This window comes from Setaria viridis, chromosome 5, assembly GCF_005286985.2.
Source record: "Setaria viridis chromosome 5, Setaria_viridis_v4.0, whole genome shotgun sequence".
NCBI lineage: Eukaryota > Viridiplantae > Streptophyta > Magnoliopsida > Poales > Poaceae > Setaria > Setaria viridis.
In genome coordinates, this window is record NC_048267.2 from 32255410 (window position 1) to 32275450 (window position 20041).

The 20041-nt window shown below is 44.5% G+C and overlaps 2 protein-coding genes and 1 long non-coding RNA gene across 5 annotated transcripts; 2 read left to right on the top strand and 1 right to left on the bottom strand.

The window, feature by feature from the left end:
* Positions 1 to 378: 378 nt before the first annotated feature.
* Positions 379 to 3982, bottom strand: LOC117858034 (tubby-like F-box protein 1). The gene is made up of 4 exons (XM_034741009.2): positions 3607 to 3982; positions 2682 to 2769; positions 1786 to 1915; positions 379 to 1157 (listed from the first exon to the last, which is right to left on the bottom strand). The coding sequence occupies exons 1-4, from the start codon at positions 3901 to 3903 to the stop codon at positions 599 to 601; spliced, it is 1074 nt and encodes a 357-aa protein (XP_034596900.1). The 5' UTR covers positions 3904 to 3982; the 3' UTR covers positions 379 to 598.
* A 1309-nt stretch (positions 3983 to 5291) lies between these two features.
* LOC117857513 (pentatricopeptide repeat-containing protein At1g30610, chloroplastic) lies at positions 5292 to 10459 on the top strand. Its single transcript, XM_034740210.2, has 9 exons — positions 5292 to 6769; positions 7146 to 7337; positions 7550 to 7631; positions 7776 to 7967; positions 8095 to 8208; positions 8494 to 8584; positions 8657 to 8814; positions 9487 to 9912; positions 10021 to 10459. The coding sequence occupies exons 1-9, from the start codon at positions 5520 to 5522 to the stop codon at positions 10417 to 10419; spliced, it is 2904 nt and encodes a 967-aa protein (XP_034596101.1). The 5' UTR covers positions 5292 to 5519; the 3' UTR covers positions 10420 to 10459.
* Positions 10460 to 16413: 5954 nt separating this feature from the next.
* On the top strand, positions 16414 to 19361 carry LOC117858679 (uncharacterized). Of its 3 annotated transcripts, none has more exons than XR_004641022.2 (6): positions 16414 to 16772; positions 16842 to 17365; positions 17449 to 17526; positions 17603 to 17761; positions 18156 to 18781; positions 18868 to 19361. It is a non-coding gene; the product is annotated as an uncharacterized lncRNA (long non-coding RNA). The 3 variants fall into 3 exon arrangements; XR_004641020.2 differs by having other exon boundaries at positions 18156 to 18384; positions 18475 to 19361; XR_004641019.2 differs by having other exon boundaries at positions 18156 to 19361.
* Positions 19362 to 20041: the final 680 nt, after the last annotated feature.

Here is a 20041-nt window from a genome sequence, read left to right on the forward strand (position 1 = left end):
GATAATTCAAGAGTTCAGACAGGGGCTGAAGCGGACAGGGGCTTTGCGTTCCCCGGTCCCCCTTGAATCTTTCCAACAGTGGTTCCGTAAGATAGATGGAGACCAGCGCAAACTCGGGAATACAATGGAATTTGAGACCTGATAAACTTATGTCCAGAACAAGATGTTGGAAAGATTTCAGAACTTGCACAAAAGGATTTCAGAACTTGCACAAAAGGATTTAGTACAAGATCTAAGTAACTCAGCATCAGTATTCAGTACCCCCACAAAGTAAGCAAAACAAGATGAAGTTTATTAAGAAGGAAAAAGAGAATATCACTTCACCATGAACTTACGTACATTGGACCGGCTTTTGCTTCAGTTCAGAGCAGAAGTTCATAACACACAATTTCCTTCTTGCATTGGTACAAGTATCTCTTTGACAATACAACAGGATACATCTCTTGTACAAAGAACATTAGTACATATAGTAGTACATACAGTATTTATGTTTTCAAACTAAAAAAAGAACGGATCACATAGCAACAAACAACATTAACAACAGAAGCATCCGCTACCACAAACCACATAGCAACACAATGAGCATCAAACAGTATCGCTATTCACAAGCTAGCTTGGTGCCAAAGCTGCTGAGGCTGATGGCGAAGGCTTGAAACGCTGAGAGAGGTTGCCGATAATCCATTGTGAACATATCATCGTCGACCTTACCAAACTGCAGCAGAACTGTTTCCTCATCCACAGTGCCAGCAGGGTCACTGGGGTCGGCAGCAGCCACAAGCTGGAAATTCTTGACTGATGCCACTGTTACCCGCCCATGGAAGTTTAAGCACCAGCACTGCAAGTGCTCATGCCAGCGGGGTGCTTTATTCCGCAAAGCTGTGGGGCCCATGGGCTTCCTGAACTTTGTCTTCAGTGAGTTTTCCCAGGTCTCCTGGGCTGAAGGGCACTCAAGAGCGCAATACATTCGCCTGGGACCCCTGGATTTGAGCAAGTTGTATTTGTATGAAACCTGTCCAACTTCATAGTTGCCTGCTGACACTTGGGGACTGATTCTTCTGCTTCCAAAACGCCGACTGGATCGACTGCTTGACGCTTTAGCACCATCATATGGTGGCTTGCTATCGTATACTTTGAAATTTGTCCCCCAGAAATCAGATCTAAAGAGGTTGCAGAAGTAGAATATAAAATAAGTAAAAAAGGGTTCTAATTCAAGTATGGAACATAGCAGGAGATCATATTCATATTCTATTCTTTTTGCACAGAGGAATCAAACAAATAAAAAGTGTCATGACTACCTAACATAAGAAAGTGAAGTGCTAGCTTCGAGATCCAACCATAAGTTAATCAAGGAACTTTTGTAATACGACAGCAGAGCAAGGACATATTGGGGCAAACTTAAGCAGTCAACTGCAAGGATGCAATGAATTCAATGCGTGCAAGCGCTAAGACCAAGTAATCTATAAGGCACGCTAGTAGGTTCAGGGATTCGTTCTTCAAAAGTATATACAAATGTTGCATCGTGAAAACTTGAAACATATTAGCAAGTAGTTGAAGAATAAGACAAATCAAGACAACAGGTACCAGAACTCATAAATCCTATATTTTTTATTTGGTTTGTGCATCCTAAGGCATGTTTATGAAAAAGAAATCATTTGTTAAATGCATGGAGTGTGTGTGACACCTAATTGCATCCGAACATGCCACTTTCACCAACCAATTTGTACGCAGGGTACAGAATGAACATGGAAGGTACAGGATAACTCTGGAATCATATTTTGACCTCACCTCAGTTTCCCCATGTACGCATTGCTCCCTTGTGATAGGTCCTCTGCATCAAGGGATATAATGTACTCAGTATGTGGACCTCGCCTAAATCTTCTAGCAGCCATGAGAAATTTCCCTTTATCCATAGGTGCTGTCAGACACAAACAATATGCAGTGATCATTAAGCATATTTGATGATGAAAAAGGTTAGGAAGAATACATCTGATATACAAATGTTACGGTGAAAGGTCCATGGAAACATACAAAACAAAGTTTAGGTGTATATACACCAAGTTTGGAGTATGCAGTCGTGCACTTCAAAAAATTCTACATAAAGTAAGAAATGTAGATATGTTCAAATATAAACAAAAGCAAAAATTTCTGCAAAAATATGATCACTACGTGTCCTCTGAGACCTTTTTGAAGTGTAAGAGTGCCTAAGCTTAGGTGTAGATGCACCTCGGTTGAGAAGATATCACTCATAAGGAAACAATTAGCTTGGCTATACACAAACTTCATCACTGAGCATTTGAGGGTAAAAGCTGGTCAAATATAATGTTTAGTGCTATGATTAAGCTATAGGACTACAAGTAACTATCCTAGTAGTGTTCATGGACTGCTAATTCTATTTCATTACCCAGTCTACTTTGTTTTTCCATCATCACAGATTAATAACCAAACTAAAATGCATCACGTGGTCCAGGCAAAATAAATATATCATGTTGGACCAATCAATGGTCTGAAAGGCAAGAAGCAATCAGTTATGGAAGTGAACATGCCAGATTTCCACTAGAAAGAATGCACCATGAAAACACATTTTACTCTCTTAAAGTGAACTTCAGGTTAATGTATAAATATGCAACATGAGGTAAAAATGAGAAAAATCAACATGGTATTCGCATCAATCTTGCACTTACAGTTTGCGTAGCCAAGGTAGAGGAGGAATGTAGAGTTCTTTTTGTTCCGCTTGATAAAGCACTGCATTGGGAGCTCCCTTGGCCCTGGCTGTGTTTTGACAAAATGGTGATTTAGGCACACTGTCACACTGATGTCAAATAAGAAACACTATGCTACTAAAGTTGCAAGGAAAACTTCTGGAACTGAAGTCCTGAAATATCTAAATAGCTGCCTATGCACATATCAAAATAGCTAACAGATGGCACATTAGGAAAAGTATCCAATCCATCTGCCAGGTTATTTCTCCCACAAGAATCCTAAACAACCAAAGTAGCTAAAAAGTAATAAAGATACCTAGATGCAGAAGAGCACTACCCCGAAACTCGCCCAAAACACTAATATCTATGGAAAAAAAGTTTCATATGTATCAATAACTAGACATTTCTGATTGTGGAATATTTCGTGAACCCAGGGCCAACCAGCCTCACTGAAACCGAGCAGAAAAACTACATATGAGCAGGCAACTGACAAGCTATATTCCGTAATCTCTCATCCAAAATAGTATCAAACCAACTGAAGTTATAAAACAAGACAAATCTACTAATCCCATCGCTCCTAAATTTAGCAGGGCAGGAGTAAGAAATCTCAGCGTCTTGTGGCAACAACAGGTATGCCGTGACCAAATTCGTCCCTCAAAGCTCACAGAACTACCGTAATCCGACGCCTCAATCCCATTTCAGCACAGGAGCTTCGCCAAATCACGAATCTAAAGACAAAAATCGCATCTTGGATCGACCCCGAACCCTTCTCAAAATCATCGACATGACAAGAGATACACACAGTCCACAGACCCCCCACCACCGCACACCGAATCGGCACCAGCAACCGAGCACCCTACTGGCATGCGCGCGAGCGCCTAGCACAGACCGCGGCTCCCGTCCTCACCTGCTTGAGCGAGGAGGGGAAGGTGATCTTGCCGGACTCCGCCGGCGGCCGCACGACGGCGACGGCGGCCTCGCGCCACCGGCGGCACACGCAGGCGCAGGAGACCACGTCCTTCCGCGCCGGCCACCGCTCGGCGCCGGACGTCTCGACGCGCCGCACCACGTCGGAGAGCAGCTCCGGCAGCAGCCTCGCCCACCTCTCCTCCTGATCCTCCGCGTCCGGGTCCGCCTCCACCACCTCGGCCATCTCGCCGCGCTCCGGTGGCGGCGCCGGCAGCGTCGAGGCTTGCCGAGGCATCCCCCTTCCCCCACTACTGTACTGCGTCTCCACTAGGTCGCGGGCCTCTCCTTTTCTTTTCTTTTTCTGCCCCTGTGTACTCAAAACCGCGTTCGGCTGTACTACTAGCAGAAAGAGAAACACCCCACTCGTAGTCTACTTGTCTGGACTGTAGAGAAGCGAAATTGTAGATCACAAGGAGTACCATGGTCACCGTAGAGTCCGTCGTATCTCGCCGGGCTAAAATGTTTGGCATTGAGCAACCACGCAAAAGCAGATGGGAGGGGTCACGTCATCCTGATGTTTTGATTTTTTATATTTCGGCATCACATTTAAAATGTTGCCACTTAGTTGATGTTTGATGTTGCATTGTTGATTTTTATATTCCGGTATCACATTTTAAATGTTGCAACATTTCGTTCTTGCTAAACTATATTATCAATAGACGCAGTGGTGGAACCGAAACGAAAATCAAACAACCGCCAGTTCAAAAAATTAACAATTTATCCTATTTTTTTCGTTGTCCACGTAAACATGCAATAGCTAGCCGTAACTATAGTAGTTAATTATGCAACGCTAATATGAATTAGGAAAATAGAGCTTGCTTACATTGGTTTGAGTTGGAGGAGGAACATCAAAAGCAGGAGGGTTGGCCGTGATGCCTACTGCCCACCATCGTTGATGTTGCCCTCTGCGATTCGCAGCCACACCGCCACGGCCATTGCTTGCCCGTCGTCAATGGCGCAATGACGCTATCAGGCATTGGCTATTAGCATGTCGTAGAGCTAGAGTCCATTAGTACGCGGGCGACGAGCGACTACCGACTGGGCGAGATCTTGTCAGCGCGTCACAAGATGTAAACGAAACATCGCGACTTGCAAACTGCGGGTTGGACTTCAAACGTAAATACATGACCGGTGTTCCATTTGATTACGTACATGAGGTGTTGGGATTGACCCCTGTAACCTATGACCTAATTTGCGCATATAAGAGTTCATAAGCTGACAGTTGACTACGGACTGTTGGGGGTGGCCATGGCCCCGCCGGACCCCTCTGTTCCATCACTGAATAGATGTTGCATGAAACCTTATGCAATGTTAGGATGGAAATTTTCGGTCCAAGATTTAGAAAGTAAAGAGGCTGTTTCAACGCACATTTTGGATGCTGTAGACATGTTTATTTTTTGTTTCATGTGCTATTTACTTACGTTGCAGATGTATTTTTCTTATATTGCTATGGAGTGATATTTTCCATCGCTTGTCCAGTGCTAAAATTTAGGCCCTATTTTGGATATAGAGTTTTTTTTTTCTCGGCCTAGGAGCCAACCCGGCCGAAGTTTTTGTGCTTCTGCCTTCTTCGGCCCAATCGGCCCAATGGCCCATCCGTAAATATCCTTCGTCAATCTAATCCTCCTCATTTCCAGTCTTCCTCCGTAGTCCAAGCAGGCGAGCGAGGCGGCAAGGCGGGAGGAGATAACGCCGGAGCTAGTTCGCGGGCAGGGGCAGGTACACCCCGCTTCTTCTGATTGCTGTGGAGCCTCAGATTCCTGCCTGATGGTTCTCTCCTGTTAAGTTTCTCGGTGGGAATCTTTTCTGCAAAAAGCAATGCAATAGTGTGTTCAGCTCCCCCCGTGGGGAATGGCGCCGCCGCCGAATGCGAGCATGGGGCTGCTCAGCTTGAGTGGCTGCGGGTCTCTCCTCCCCACCCCGCAGCCTAATTCGAGCCAGGGTCGCGGGTTCTCAGTCCCCGGGAGGAGCGTCTCTGTGTTGCCACTGCGCTGGGGTTTGGCGAGGAAGAGAGGCCGGGTTCTTGATTCAAGAACTGACGGTGCTGTGGCTGGTGGCGAGTCCGGCGCCGGGTCGTCGGAGCTGCGGCACATCGAGAAGGAGCTGACGTTCAGCCCGACCTTCACGGACTATGTGAAGATCATGGAGTCGGTTAAGTTGGACAGGAGCAAGAATTTACATGGCAGCGATTCAGATAGCCGGAGCTCGAGAAGAAGGTTCACGGGTGATGGTGACCGACATGGGGATGGGAGGTCTGGTGATGCAAGGAATAAACCTTTTGAAAGGAATCAGGGGTCTCGGAGGAACAGAAGGAGTGACATAGGTAGAGTAGTGAAATTGGCGAAGGATGATAATCAAAAGGATGTTACTGGATTCGTGGAAAGAAGAGCAATGGGTGATGTAAAAAATAACCGCCATGGTCAAGGAGAGGTTGAAGAATATGTGCAAAGAAGAATAATTTGTGGTGACACGAGAGGAGATGGAGGCAATGGGCAGCTCTCATCACATTTGAAGGTCAAAGATACTAGCAGTAGTATGTCTGAACACCAGTCAGTGAGGAACAGGCAAAATCAGTCAGTTGCAGGGAGTTATTTGGAAGGGCAGGTACCGTATACTCCACCTCGGACTTCTGCCCTTCCGAATAACAGCATTTCATCAAAGAATGCCAAGTTTCAAATGGGAAAAGGAGACTTTACTAGCACAAGTAGTAGTCGTGACTTCAAATATCCCAGGCAGAGTACATTTTTTAATAGTGAGGTCAATGCCAACAGTAAAGTTCAAAGACACCAGCAAAGAGTAGAGAGTTCAGGGAGAAACTTTGTAGAGTGTAGGTTAGGAGAGATTGACATAGACTCTAAGAAGTCAACGCCTCAGCATGATAGCCATTCAAGTGATAGTTTGAAGAGTGATAAACCTAGAAAAATTCAAATGCAGAGAGGAGCAAATGTTAATATGGGGAAATATGTTAGGAGGGACACTGAAGCTACATACTTTGATGATAGAGCTGCTTTCAAGTCTTTTGAGGTATTCACTGATGTCAGGGATAGGCCACGGATTCTTCGGATGGAAATGGAAGAGAGAATACAGAAGTTAGCTAGTCAGTAAGTCTTCCATATACTTGGTTTATTGAAATGCTTGAGTTATCTGGTTTAAGTTGAAGTGTTTAACATATTACTCTTCTTTAATTTGGAAAAGTTGGACCTTCATCGCAGTTCTGGTTCATATGTAATCTTTAGCATGAGCATCACATTCTTTGCAATTCTCAGTTTTGATTTATTTTACTTTCCTTACAATTCTTCACTTTCTTGTATTCACGGATGTGACCATTTACTATCATCATTCACATTAAATATCATCATGCTGAGTGGCTTTGAAATTTATTTCCCATACAAATGACGAGCACAAATCTTTTTTGATAAATAGCGCCTATGAACTTAATCACTTCTAGCAATCCTTATGGTTATTTATTTTTTGAAGGCTCAATGCTACAGATGTCAATACTCCAGAGTGGAAATTCTCCAAAATGATTCATGATGCACAAATCAAATTCTCTGATCACTCAATCCTAAGGATTGTTCAAATGTTGGGTCGATACGGAAATTGGAAACGCGTTTTGCAAGTTGTTCAATGGCTTGAGTCACGTGAAAGGTTCAAGTCCTACAAGAGCAGGTAATGGCCGCTCATATATGCTACCCTCTTCTTTGATGCTGTGCATTCTAGCTACTGTTATTAACGTGATGTGCAGCCTTGGATGCAAGCTTAAAGTAGTTTATTTAAGTTCTCTTGGGTACCTTCCAATGGCCTTACGATTTTGCATTAAATAAATATAGTTTTAGCATATGAAATGCATGCGATGTTCTAATGTTATCTATCTGATGTAGGTATATTTACACAACAGTTCTTGATGTTCTAGGAAAGGCAAAGAGACCAATCGAGGCATTGAATGTATTTTACACCATGCAGGTATAGCTAGTTCTCATCTTTGTTAAGATAAGAAGAAAAATAGTTCTCATCTTTGTTGTCCAAAAAATAAGAAGAAAAATAGTTCTCATCTTTGCCTTATGGTTATCTAGACCTAATCTGACCTTATTCAGATGTCATTTGCAGAACCAATTGTCATCGTATCCTGATATGGCAGCTTATCATTGTATCGCTGTTACTCTTGGGCAAGCTGGTCTTGTCAATGAGCTATTTGATGTGATTGATTGCATGCGTTCTCCTCCTAGGAAGAAGTTCAAATTGGGCCCTCTTCAGAATTGGGATCCTCGCTTGGAACCAGACCTCATTGTATACAATGCGGTGAGTAGCTTTTGTAGCAAATTTCATATGCAAGCGGTTTGATAAGCCTGGAAACAGCATCTACATCTTTAGAACTATTGGTCGTTTGATCTTCAGCAGTACATTAACTGGTTCTACCGCTTTGCAGGTTTTAAATGCTTGCGTGCAACAAAAGCAATGGGAAGGGGCATTTTGGGTACTGCAACAGTTGAAAGAGAAGAATATTCGCCCAACAAATACAACATATGGTCTTGTTATGGAGGTATGTTAATCTTGATGTTACATGTGATCATGTGACTCTCATTTCTCGTGCTGTCCGTCTGAAACCCAGCTATGCTGGTCCTGACTGATGCTTCTGCAAATCTTTCATTATTTTCTGATGATAACTAGGCAGTTTTTTCTTGTTGAAATTCGTTGATTTATGTTATTGCTTCTCCACTTGCTTGTCTGAGTTCCACAGTATCATATCTTTTTTATGTATTTTTGGCACTGTTCTTTATGTGGCTTAATCCCTTTTCAGTCTATTTTTAACTTTCTTGTACTGCAGGTAATGCTTGTCTGTGGAAAGTACAATTTGGTGTATGAGTTCTTCAATAAGTTGGAAAAATCATTGATACCCGGTGCTCTGAACTATAAAGGTTCTTCCTACAACTTTAACTTGATTATGTTACAAAGTACAATAGACATCTCAGACCTGCTGCTGTTTGTAGTTCTTGTAAATGCACTTTGGAGAGAAGGAAAGATCGATGAAGCAGTAATGGCTGTGAAGGATATGGAAAGTCGTGGAATCGTTGGTTCCGCTAGTCTGTATTATGACCTTGCACGGTGCCTTTGCAGTGGAGGGCGGTGCAAAGAAGCACTTCTCCAGGTTTGTACTTTCAAAATGTACTTAATATGCAATTCACATGCCATAGCTTTTGTTGACACAGAAATTAAAATGTGCTGTGGTCATTCTGCATTGGGCAGACTGAAGGATAATAACTACTTAAATTACACACTAGGTTTAGAAGCAATGGGCTATATTGTGTTGACTTAAATTATTTCTTATAAATATACAACACACTGTTTTCTGCAATGGATAGAGTTTGACCGAATAGAAAATAGTGTTTCAAGGCATCTCTGCCTACACAAAGAAAGACTGTTGATAGATGCATAAGCAAGATTGCAAAAACCTTACTTTTGTTGTAGTAGGCTCATGTTCTAAGCTGTTACCTTAGATATTTGTAACATAAGGCTAGAATTAGGCTCTGAACCTATTCTGATCCTCCAGTTTCAATTGCAGATCTTTTGATTTGAGAAAAGTCGCAAATCCTACTGAATAGAACTCTTAACTAAACAAGTAATGCAGCACAGGAAAAGATAATATCCGAGCTCGTGGTCATAGCAACTCATAAAAGCTGTCAGATAACTATTTCATGTCACTGCTCAAGTACCACTTCTTTGTCTATGAACCACAGAGCCATCTGTCTGTTATTGCTCTATGCCTTCAGACTGCTTGTTTTGTCTCACTAACTTCTGTCCGATGAAAACTACAATGCAGGTTGAGAAGATATGCAAGGTTGCCAACAAACCGCTGGTTGTTACCTACACAGGACTCATTCAAACTTGCATAGACAATGGCAGCATGGAAAATGCTAAATACATATTCAACGAGATGTGCAGCTACTGTTCACCTAATACCGTGACTTGTAACATCATGCTGAAGTTGTTTCTGGAACATGGAATGCTTGAAGATGCGAAGGATCTACTCCAGGATATTCTAAACGGCAGGATAAGGAGCAAAGCGGATTCGAGCCAAACCGCAACTGCTGACAAGTTTACTTTCAATACTTTCATGGAGGCCTGCGCTGCATCACAAAGGTGGGATGATTTTGAGTATGCGTTTCGTGAGATGTTATCGAAAGGGTACCATTTTGATGAGCGAAGGCACCTGCGCATGGTACTCGACGCTTACAGGAATGGGAAGGTACATTAGTTAGTTAGCAGCTATCACTTGCAAAGCATATTGTTTTCCTGTGTAGTTGCTTCACGAATCGATTCGTGTATCTCACCCAAGTTGTTTATCACTATTCAGGAACAACTGCTGGATGATCTATGGCGCTACCTGTGCCACCACAACCGTGCCCCGCCTGCACCAGTCATAATGGAAAGATTTTGCCTGAAACTGGTACAAGGAGAAACGATGGCGGCAATCTCCTGTGTCAGCAGGTTCCACCAGGAGGGCAAGATACAGAACACGTCTGCCATGTCGTGGCTCAATCTACTGAACCGAAATGCAGACAGCTTGAAGCATGAGCATGTTACCAAGTTAGTCCATGAACTCAGCAACTTCGTTAGCTCGAGGAGTTCCTCAGATAACATTAGTTTGTACCAAAAAATTCAGAGTAGCTGTACAGCGTTCCTTTCTGGTGCCACCGTTGTAGAAAAGGCGCCTTCTGGCCAGCAGATGGCTGTGGCTTTACACCATTCATAACCACCACAATTCCTCCATTCTACTATATTGCGTTCAACCATTCGAAACATTGCCACTGCCTACGGTTGTGAGAAATGTAGCTCGTGTCAGAATACAAAGGTTGACTTGGCGGCATAAAAGCAGTAGAGCTGGTGGGTTGTCTATGTTGGACTGAACATTGGCAGAAGAAACATTCAGACAATGTCGTTGGCTGTCATTCTGGGTGACGCATCTGTTTCACCCTCCCATCAGCGACAGGCGTGCTCCTTGCGCAAGACATCGATTTCTCACGCGGACTCCAGCAGCTTGGTTAGTTAATCTCCTTTAGGTGATGTTCATAGGACGATTGCGACGATGTCAACTTGGTGTCACTGGAGCAAGAGGATGATGGTTGCATTGCATGGGTGGAAATTTCGGGGTCAGTTCGGCAGACGCCGTCGAGTACTGGATGTAGTTTGTTGTAGTTGGCTAATTGCCAATGATCTGGTATGTTTCCAATCTGGTTGTGGCGCATTGGATTCAACGTCTGAGTAAACCATTCTGTCTGCTCGACATTACTACGTCAACTGTGAGAACAGACAGATTGGGTGCACCCCAAGGGCCGGGTGCACCTGATCCGTTCTCGTATCTGAATCCGTTCATTTCGAGACTTCGCGAGCTTTCATCCGGACGAAATTCCATGCCACCTCGACCGGGCTAGCTAAATAAAAAAAAAAGCTCGACACGTGGACTAGAGAATCATACAACGGTTCAAAGAAAAAAAAATTGTGTACCTTGGTCTATTTGTGATGAGCGATTGATTAGATGATTTGTGACTTTTCCGATTGAGTCCATATTTCATATGTGCATGATTATACTAACAACTAACCAGAGGTGTGGTATTGCGTGAGTTGTGTTGTGGTGTGTATAAAATATATCATGCGTGTTGTGTCTCTTAGCTTGTGATGTGCAGGTGTAGGAAGCGATATGGTGGTCGATGGCATGAGGTGAAGGTCAAGCGAAAGGTTCATGCCGATGAACTAGAGCTGTGAAGGGTGGACACGAGTAGGCTTGGACCGAGAGACCCGAGGAGTTCGGGCGGAGTCATAGGCGATCCACGTGGTGCATGGAAGAGCAAGAGTACATGAATGGGATGGAGACGACGTCGGTCGAGTTAAGCGGGATGGAGGCGAGTTGAGTAGGCGGTCCGGGAGCGGGAGCGAAAGACTTGGAGGCGTCAAAGGCTTGGCGGAGGCTGGACACGTCGACATCGGTGAGTCACGTCGGGTGCAGCATGCAAGAGGGATTGACTAGTTTGGCCTCAAAATAGGGGTGAGTCACGCCTGCGGCGTGTGTAAGAGGGTTTGATCTCAAAATTGGGGGACGAGTCCGGTGCGGTCAGATAGCGTTGAGTCGGAGGATGTGTGGCATCATCGCAAACCTTGCGTCAAGACGAAGCGAAGTTATGAAGGTGCCAGGTCCGTCCAATGTACCGATAAAAGTAGGACGGTTTTACCCACAAGAGTATTTGAGTTGTATGCTTCATGTAAGTGTATTCTGATCATTTTCCAGATACCTATATATATATGTGGAGAAGGTTGTTGGAGCAGCTACACATCTCTTAGACTCTTTGATGGTGTGCTTCTCATTTTGTTGGTGAGAGTCTTTAGGAGGTGAGAGAGGGAAAGAGATGAGGGATTTTTGATGTGATCTTTTTACCATCCAAGCTTTGAGTAGATTAGGAGTGGCTTGTAACCGAATATAATGGAGTAATGCAAAGATCAATTTTGTGCCATCTTGTTTGATTCTCTTCGAATCGGAAATCTATCTTTTTCGGGATTTTTGGAGGTATTTTTGGGATTTTTCATTCTTCGCGATTCGCTCCAAATCCGTTAATATTTGCTGGGGGTTTTTGTTGGTAGGATCCTTGGGAGCAACTTTGGTATTATCCCTTAAATCCCTCACGAATTTAGCGTGAATTTGAGTTTTCCCAAACCGGTTCGTTTTGAAGGGTGTTCGGTTTTCTCCAAAATTCGAGATCAATTCTTGAGCTTTCGAGTTATTTTTCCTGGATCTATTAGCTTTTGAGGAGGTGCTTCAATGGGTTTTGTTTTGATCCGTGGGGTATCGAGGGAGTATTTTTGGTTTGGAGTTCGAGTTGTTCCTGTGTTCTTCCGCAGGGACGCGCAGCAGGCGACTGCAACCGGGCACCTCTCGCGCACGCGGGCCAGCAGCAGCTGGCGGCAGGCCGGTCCACGCCGACGCAGCAGCCGGACCAGGCCGTAGCCGGAGGCAGCCCAGGCTGGATTGCTGCCAGGCCTGCACCGACGCTCGGCCCAGCATCAGGCGACGACCCACCACGCGGAGGTGCTGCTCCGGTCCAGGCGAAGCAGGCCAGAGAGCTCGTCGGCTCACAGCACCTGCCGGCCCAGCGCACAGGCAGCAGCAGCATCTCCTAGGGACAGCAACAGCTCACCAGCGGCAAGTGCAGGTACTGGCTCATCTGTTTGTCGCAGGTCGTGCAGGAACAGCATTTCTTCAGAGCCAGTCAAGCAGCAGTTCGCACTTGTGCTTTTGATTTGTGCAAACGTTGCATGCTACAGGGATAAATGATTAGGCAATCATTACAAGTTCTTTAGTTCATTTAAGCTCTGAATGGTTGGCCGGCTATAGTTTTTGATGATCCTGTAGCAAATCAAGTTTTGTTTAGTCAATCAGCTTGTGCTTTGAGTTCCAGCAGTAGAGCAGTTTAGCAGTAACAATAGAGTAACTCTGCTTGCTACCTTTATCTGTTCTTTGCCGGTATGCATGCTCGTAGTAGTGCAGCTTTATATCTCGATTTGATCCAGTAGCTTCTTGTATCCCGTGAGTTAATCTCTGCAATCATTAGTTAATCTCTGTCACCCTGTTTAGCTACTTGTTCAGTAATTTGTTACTTGCTAATCATGTCTAGTGTTTAATTAATTATCTTTGCAGGCTTAGTGAGTGAGCTTTAATAATGACTTGCCTTATTCCCTTGTGCAAGCTTTTCGGTGCCTCGTTTTGCGTTTGCTGCCGCTATGCTTTGATCTTTCCTAATTGTTACTAGGGTGAGCTTGTCACGAGTTGATTTGTGTCATCTTGGTGATTAGAAGCGAGGTGTGTTTGAGGTGGCAATCGAGATATAGACCTCGTGTCATCTTGATGATTAGAAGCGATGTGTGTTTGGGGTGGCAATCGGGATATCGACCTTGTGTCATCTTGGTGATTAGAAGCGAGGTGTGTTTGGGGTGGCAATCAGGATATAGACCTTGTTCTTTGAAAGAATTTTTTAAAGGCTCCCATTCACCCCTTCTGATTACCCATCCCGGTTCTTCAATACCTTCGAGCATTACGAGTTTTAAATGAACATAATTGTTGATAGTCCAAATATTAGTGGTTTTGCGAAATTTACTATCTTTTTGGAGGATGCTCTGCTCCAGTGGTATGTTGTATGCAGGACAAACTACCCTCGGTTCTTTCACCTATATGTTATACGCATAGATACATGAATATATAAATAGGATGAAAATAATACTCCCTCCGTTTCAAATTGTACGTTATTTTAAATTTTTTAGATACGTCTAAAAAAACGACAGGAGTATTTTACCTTCACAAAAGGAAATAAAATTGAACTTGAAGGGCTTGAAGGAGTGGGAATGGCAGGCACGCGGTGCCATAGTTGAGACAGGTTTAAGGGAAACACATAAGTGATTTTTTTTTTCTGTCGTGCACTTTACTTGTATAACCAAAATCTAAAGATTCAAGATGCATTTGCCGCACTTTTACCGATTTATGATTTTCTCTAGGCTCTATAGCCGACACCTTTTCTGGTTCCCTAATCTATTTTTTCCAACAATAAATATCCGAAAGTACATAAATTACATAAAACCCTGGAGGTACAAACCCCATATCCGTGGAGTGCCTCCTTCAACAAATCCCCAAATCCCAAATAACGCTCACTGCATCTTCAGAATCTGACCCTAATGGCATCCAGATCCATGGGCTCCTTCAATTCCCCGGCGACGCGGCCAATGGGTGCCGCCGGCCGGCCTCGATTCTCCTCGGCGAGAACGCGTACATCGCCGAATTTCGCATCAACCAGCCGCCGGGCATCGCCGACGACAGCAACGAGACCACGGCCACAGCGAAATGGAAGGGTGGCCATACCATGGCGGTCTCGTTCTGGGTCGCCGATCCGCCTGATATGCCCTTCTTCTCTGTGGTCTGCTCCAAACCCGCGGACTCCGTTTCCAAGAGCTCCGACTTCAGAATTTCGCCACATGCGGTAGGCGCAGAGGGCCGTTTCGTGCTCCTCCGCGCCCGCTTCTTCTCCCGCTACTGCAAAGACGAACTTTTCATGTACACGGCTGGCGACACCGAGTCCCCGTCGCTGGAGCGGGTTCCCCTTCCTCATGATGATGATGATGATGATTTAAATGCTGTTGTTGGTTGTCTCCACGGAGTCAGAGAATTCGGAATCGTGCCCCGAGGCCTCCATTATCTCGTGGCCGCTCTTTGTGACTCCCGTGATTCCTCGTTGGATTATCAACGTCACGTCTACTCGTCCGAGAGTAAGACCCGCACGGCTCCACTCCTAAACTATAGCAACTCCATCAAAAAATTCAGCCAAACACCCTAACTTCAAAACTTCATGGAGTTGCCAACTCCATGGAGCTGTTGTGCAAATGGAGATGGAGTTTTGGAGCACCTCTTTTGCTGCTCCAGAAACCTCTCTTTTGAACCTCCTCGTGAAGTTGGTGGGTAATTACCCACCAATGCCACTGGTTACAAAAAACGTTTCATTCTATTCTCCCGAGCCCCACTCGCCGCCAGAGCCCCGCCCGTCGCCGCCCCCATGGTCGGCCGGCCCCACCGCCCATCGCCGCCCCGCCGCCCATCGCCCCGCTCGTCGCCCGTCGCCGCCCAAGCTGCCTCGCCGCCCATCGCCGCCCAGCGCCGCCCCCGTCGCCGCCCACCCCGCCGCCCGTCGCCGCCCACCCCGCTGCCCGCCGCCCGTCGCTGCCCGGCGCTGCCCAGCCCGCCGCCCACCCCGCCGCTCGTGGAGGGTCTCCCACGTGCGGCACAGTGCAGTGGAAAAGGGGAAGAAGAAGATGGGATAGAGAGGATGACAAGTGGGGCCTTAATTGGGGGGCAACAATGGCAATCCACACTGAAATCGATCTTTTTTTGAGCTGAGAGTACCCATCTAGCCAAACACCCCATTTTTGTTCTGGAGTTTTGGAGCGGAGCTGGCTCCATGTGAAGTTCTGAAGTGGAGCAGCTCCACCCGAAGTTGGCTCCATGCCAAACAGGACCTAAAACATGGAGCTCTAGAGTGCTGCCAAATACTAGGGTCAAGACTATTAAACCGGAGAAGGTGATCACGCTTGGTGAAGGTGTACTAGGCTGGGTTGATTTCTCACACAGCTTGCTGGTGTGCAACTTGTTTCAGGAGCAGCTCCCTAGTCCATGTTTCCCTTGCCCAAGCCGTTGCCTGCAAACATGGACAAACTAAAGAATCCCAGGAGCTTCCCCAAGGTTGTTTTGGGATCTAACCTGTGTTGATGGCAAGCTCAAGTTTATCGAGATGGAGCATGGCACTGAAGTTCCTGAAAAGCCGAGTGATCCTTGCGATGATGATGTCCTCTATGATTCAGAGTTGATCAGGTTGCTCGATAGTGAAGACATGGATGACAAGTCCGAGTCAAGGCATGCTTGGAGGGACGTGACATGGAGTCGGACAGTTTCGTCCAACTATTGGTGCAAGGAATGCGTTGTTGATGTTGCTGGCATCGTGGTCAATGAATCAGCAAATTATTTGTTGCTGCCTGGGCTAAGGGGTGAAACTGTCGGGAAGTTCAAATTCAGAGACCTATACTCTGTTTTCCCCATCCTGAGCATAGACAATGGTGATATTCTTTACCTCAAGTCTTCGGTGGAACCCAGTGATCAGAATGGATGGGTGGTCACTGTTGACCTTGGGAACAAGAAAGTGAAAGCACTTAGAGCATATCCTTTTGAGAACCATGACCCTACCAAGCAAGCTTTTCGTACCAGTACACTGTCTTGCCATCTGGTCATTACTCCAGGTAATTGTTAGTTTCTCTTATTGTGAACACACCTGTCACTGCCTACAGTACTTGTGTTGGTATTTTAGCTGCCTCTGCAAACTGGGTGCTCTTTGTACCAGTTTGATGGCCACCTAAACCCTTCATCATCTTTGTGTTTTCTGCATCTTTGCTAGTTCCCTACAAAATCCCTGCTTGTGACTGGCATTGCTTATGGATTTAGCGGTTTTTGTAGGTATTAAAGTCTCAACATATCGCAAGATCACACAGGTGGGCAAGTCTGCAAATAGTTCAAACAGTGCATCAGTAAGTGTTTTGCATCACCTTTTATTTCAAAGCATTGCTGCCAATTAACTCTCTCCTTTCTGTGCTTAGATCCGTGTGGGTAAGCATGTCTCATGGAAATCTAGGAGCGAGCTCCAAGGGCAAGTTTCGTCGTCTGTTACGGGAACTATTCTGTCTACACCAATGATTCTATTTAAATCAACTAATTGTATTTTTTGGTAGCTGCATTTGCTAATTTGTTTTATCTATTGGAGATCTTTCATTTAATTGTGCTTTCTGTGTATCGACTATTGGATGATAAACTTGAGAAACTCAAGTGCACAAGGGATGAAACTCAGAGTTCTATGCAGAATGATCAATCAAGGATGAAACAGCAAAGGCAAGTTTGGTATATCTGATCTGTTAAAGCCTGTTTGCACCAGTGATCCTGTTTAAGTGTTTATGTCAATTCATCGCATATTCTAGTTGTTTTGCCTGATATTGGATATCTTTTTTTAATTGGACTTATGTTTGTCAGGCTATTGGCTGAGAAAATCACCCTGCCACTAAATAAAGCTCCGAGTATTATACAGAATGATCATATTTCGCAGGTTGATCCTGTTCAAAAAATTCTGGTATTCTGAATACTGCACTATTTCCAATATGTCCATTTCCCTATCATCATTTGTCAAGATTAATTAGAATGTGCTATTTCCAGCCCCCACAGCAATGCTTCAACAAGTGGGATCAGCCCTGCTACCCGGGGTATTCATCTTATCCCCAACAAAACAATCTGGTATGTACTCCCTGTTTTACGTATTGCTATTTTCTGATTGTCATACAGCATGATTATTTAGAACTTGCCATTCCAGCTACTGTAGCAATGCTTCAACATGATGAATGGATTCTGCGGGTATGCACCATAGGCGCCTACCCCTGTCTTACATGGCTATGTCAGCTATCAACCACTTTGGCACCAGCCACCACCATGGAGGCAGGAGCAGCCTTGTAGCGAGTTTGAACCACATAAGGTAAAAAAATTGGTGGAGCTTATGATAACCACTTTATTGATTTGCAGTTCTGGAATCATCTCCTGTAGCTAAAAGTTTACTTACTCTTGCGTCTTGTTACTGGTAATCGTGTCATGTGCTTTCATGGCTGATGAACCCAACATGATATGTGATGTATGGCATATGCTTTGTAAGTAGAAAGAACCATGGGCACCGATTTTAAAAACATGTAATCAAGAAGTCAAAAGCAAATAAACTGTCCAAGTAAATTAATTATTTGAGTTCTTTGTAATTTAATTAACAAAATATGGAATTATACATGTCTGCTATTCAGTGCTATATATACTCGTTTTTTGATGTATTGCTCAGGTCTCCATTTTCTCGTCATCTATAATAAGCTGTTGGCTGTCTACAGGCATCGCAACCATGCTTCAACAAGCACAATGGTGCCAGCTACCATGGGTATTTGCAGCAACTCCCTGCTCCCAACTCAGTTGCCTATGGCACACACTCAGTCTATGGCAACAATCAACAGCAGTTGCAGTCGCTTCCTCCTATTTACAATCTGCCTGCCAGTGGGTCTTGGCAGCAGCCACCTCCAATGCAGCATCAGTTGAAATCTAGTGGTGTTTGGACCTCATGAGGTAAGATCTACTTTGAGATATATAATTCTTTGTTTGCATGACCAAACATAATGTGTTTCAAACTAAGATTCAAAGAGGTTTCTGCTGTAGCTCTTGAAACAGTGACATGCATAAATGGCCCTCAACCTCAACAAAATCTCAACTATGTAAGCTAATATTCTCCCATCATTTGATCACAGGATTGAAATCTGAACTATTGGTATCCATTTTACTGAAATTTAGGTTCTTCAATTTTTTTACTGCAATTTGAGCACAATCAGTTGAGGGGTTACCTAAGAGCATGTTTGTTTTAGCTTTGGATTTTGGTCTCTAGTTCCGTGAGATGTTATTGAGAGGGTACCATTTCGATGAGCGAAGGCACCTGCGCATGGTACTCAACGCTTACAGGAATGGGAAGGTACATAAGTTAGCAGCTATCACTTGCAAAGCATATTGTGTTCATGTGTAGTTGCTTCACGAATCGACCCAGTTGTTTATATTCAGGAACAACTGTTGGATGATCTATGGCGCCACCTGTGCCACCACAACCGTGCCCCGCCTCCACCTGTAATAATGGAAATATTTTGCCTACAAGGAGACACAGGAGGGCAAGATACAGAACACATCCTCCATGTCGTGGCTCAATCTACTGAACCGAAACGCGGTTCGCTTAAAGGATGAGCATGTTACCAAGTTAGTCCACGAATTCAATAACTTCGTTAGCTCGAGAAGTTCCTCTGATAACATTAGTTTGTACCAAAAAATTCAAAGTAGCTGTACGGCATTCCTTTCTGGTGCCACCGTTGTAAAGAAGCCCCCTTCTGGCCAACAGAGCTGGTTTACCTGTGGCCTTATTACAGCATTCATAACTACCACAATTCCTCCATCCTAGTATATTGCGCTCAACCTTTCGAAAAACCAAAGTTTTCTTGTCACTGCCTACGGTTGTAAGAAATGTAGCTCGTGTTAGAATACAAAGGTTGACTTGGCAGCATAAGTAGTAGACCTGGTTGGTTGGTTATGATGAACTGAACATTGGCAGAAGTCAGAAGAAATATTCAGACAATGTCGTTGGCTGTCATTCTGGGTGACGCATCCGTCTTATCCTCCCATCAGCGACAGGCGTGCTCCTTGTGCGAGACATCGATCTCGCACGCGCACGCCGGCAGCTTGGTTAGTTAATCTCACTTTGGGGTGTTTGGATGCGAGGTATTAAATTTTAGGAGGGGTCACATCAGATATTCGGACGTTTATTAGAAGAATTAAACATGAGCTAATTATAAAACTAACTGCAGAACCCCTATACTAATTCGCGAGACGAATCTATTAAGCCTAATTAATCCATCATTAGCAAATGGTTACTGTAGCACCACATTGTCAAATCATGGACTAATTAGGCTTAATAGATTCGTTTCGCGAATTAGACTCCATCTGTGTAATTAGTTTTATAATTAGACTATAATTAATACTTCTAATTAGTATCAAACATCCGATGTGACAGGTACTAAAGTTTATGAACCTGTATCCAAACAGGCCCTTAGGTGATGTTCATAGGACGATTGCGACCCTGTCAACTTGGTGTTACTGGAGCACGAGGATGATGGCAGAATGGGTGGAAATTTCGGGGTCAATTCGGCAGATGCCGTCGAGTACTGCTGTTGAACTCTTTTCCTTCCAA

What these genes read in the sequence shown, in the direction of transcription:
- LOC117858034 (XM_034741009.2), bottom strand. Translation starts at nt 3,903, where the DNA reads ATGCCTCGGCAAGCCTCGACGCTGCCGGCGCCGCCACCGGAGCGCGGC. An exon ending in TCCCCTCCTCGCTCAAGCAG is followed by an intron (nt 2,770 to 3,606) that starts GTGAGGACGGGA and finishes GTCAAAACACAG; the next exon opens with CCAGGGCCAAGGGAGCTCCC. An exon ending in GCGTACATGGGGAAACTGAG is followed by an intron (nt 1,158 to 1,785) that starts GTGAGGTCAAAA and finishes CAACCTCTTTAG; the next exon opens with ATCTGATTTCTGGGGGACAA.
- LOC117857513 (XM_034740210.2), top strand. Translation starts at nt 5,520, where the DNA reads ATGGCGCCGCCGCCGAATGCGAGCATGGGGCTGCTCAGCTTGAGTGGC. An exon ending in ATACAGAAGTTAGCTAGTCA is followed by an intron (nt 6,770 to 7,145) that starts GTAAGTCTTCCA and finishes TATTTTTTGAAG; the next exon opens with GCTCAATGCTACAGATGTCA. An exon ending in ACCTCATTGTATACAATGCG is followed by an intron (nt 7,968 to 8,094) that starts GTGAGTAGCTTT and finishes ACCGCTTTGCAG; the next exon opens with GTTTTAAATGCTTGCGTGCA.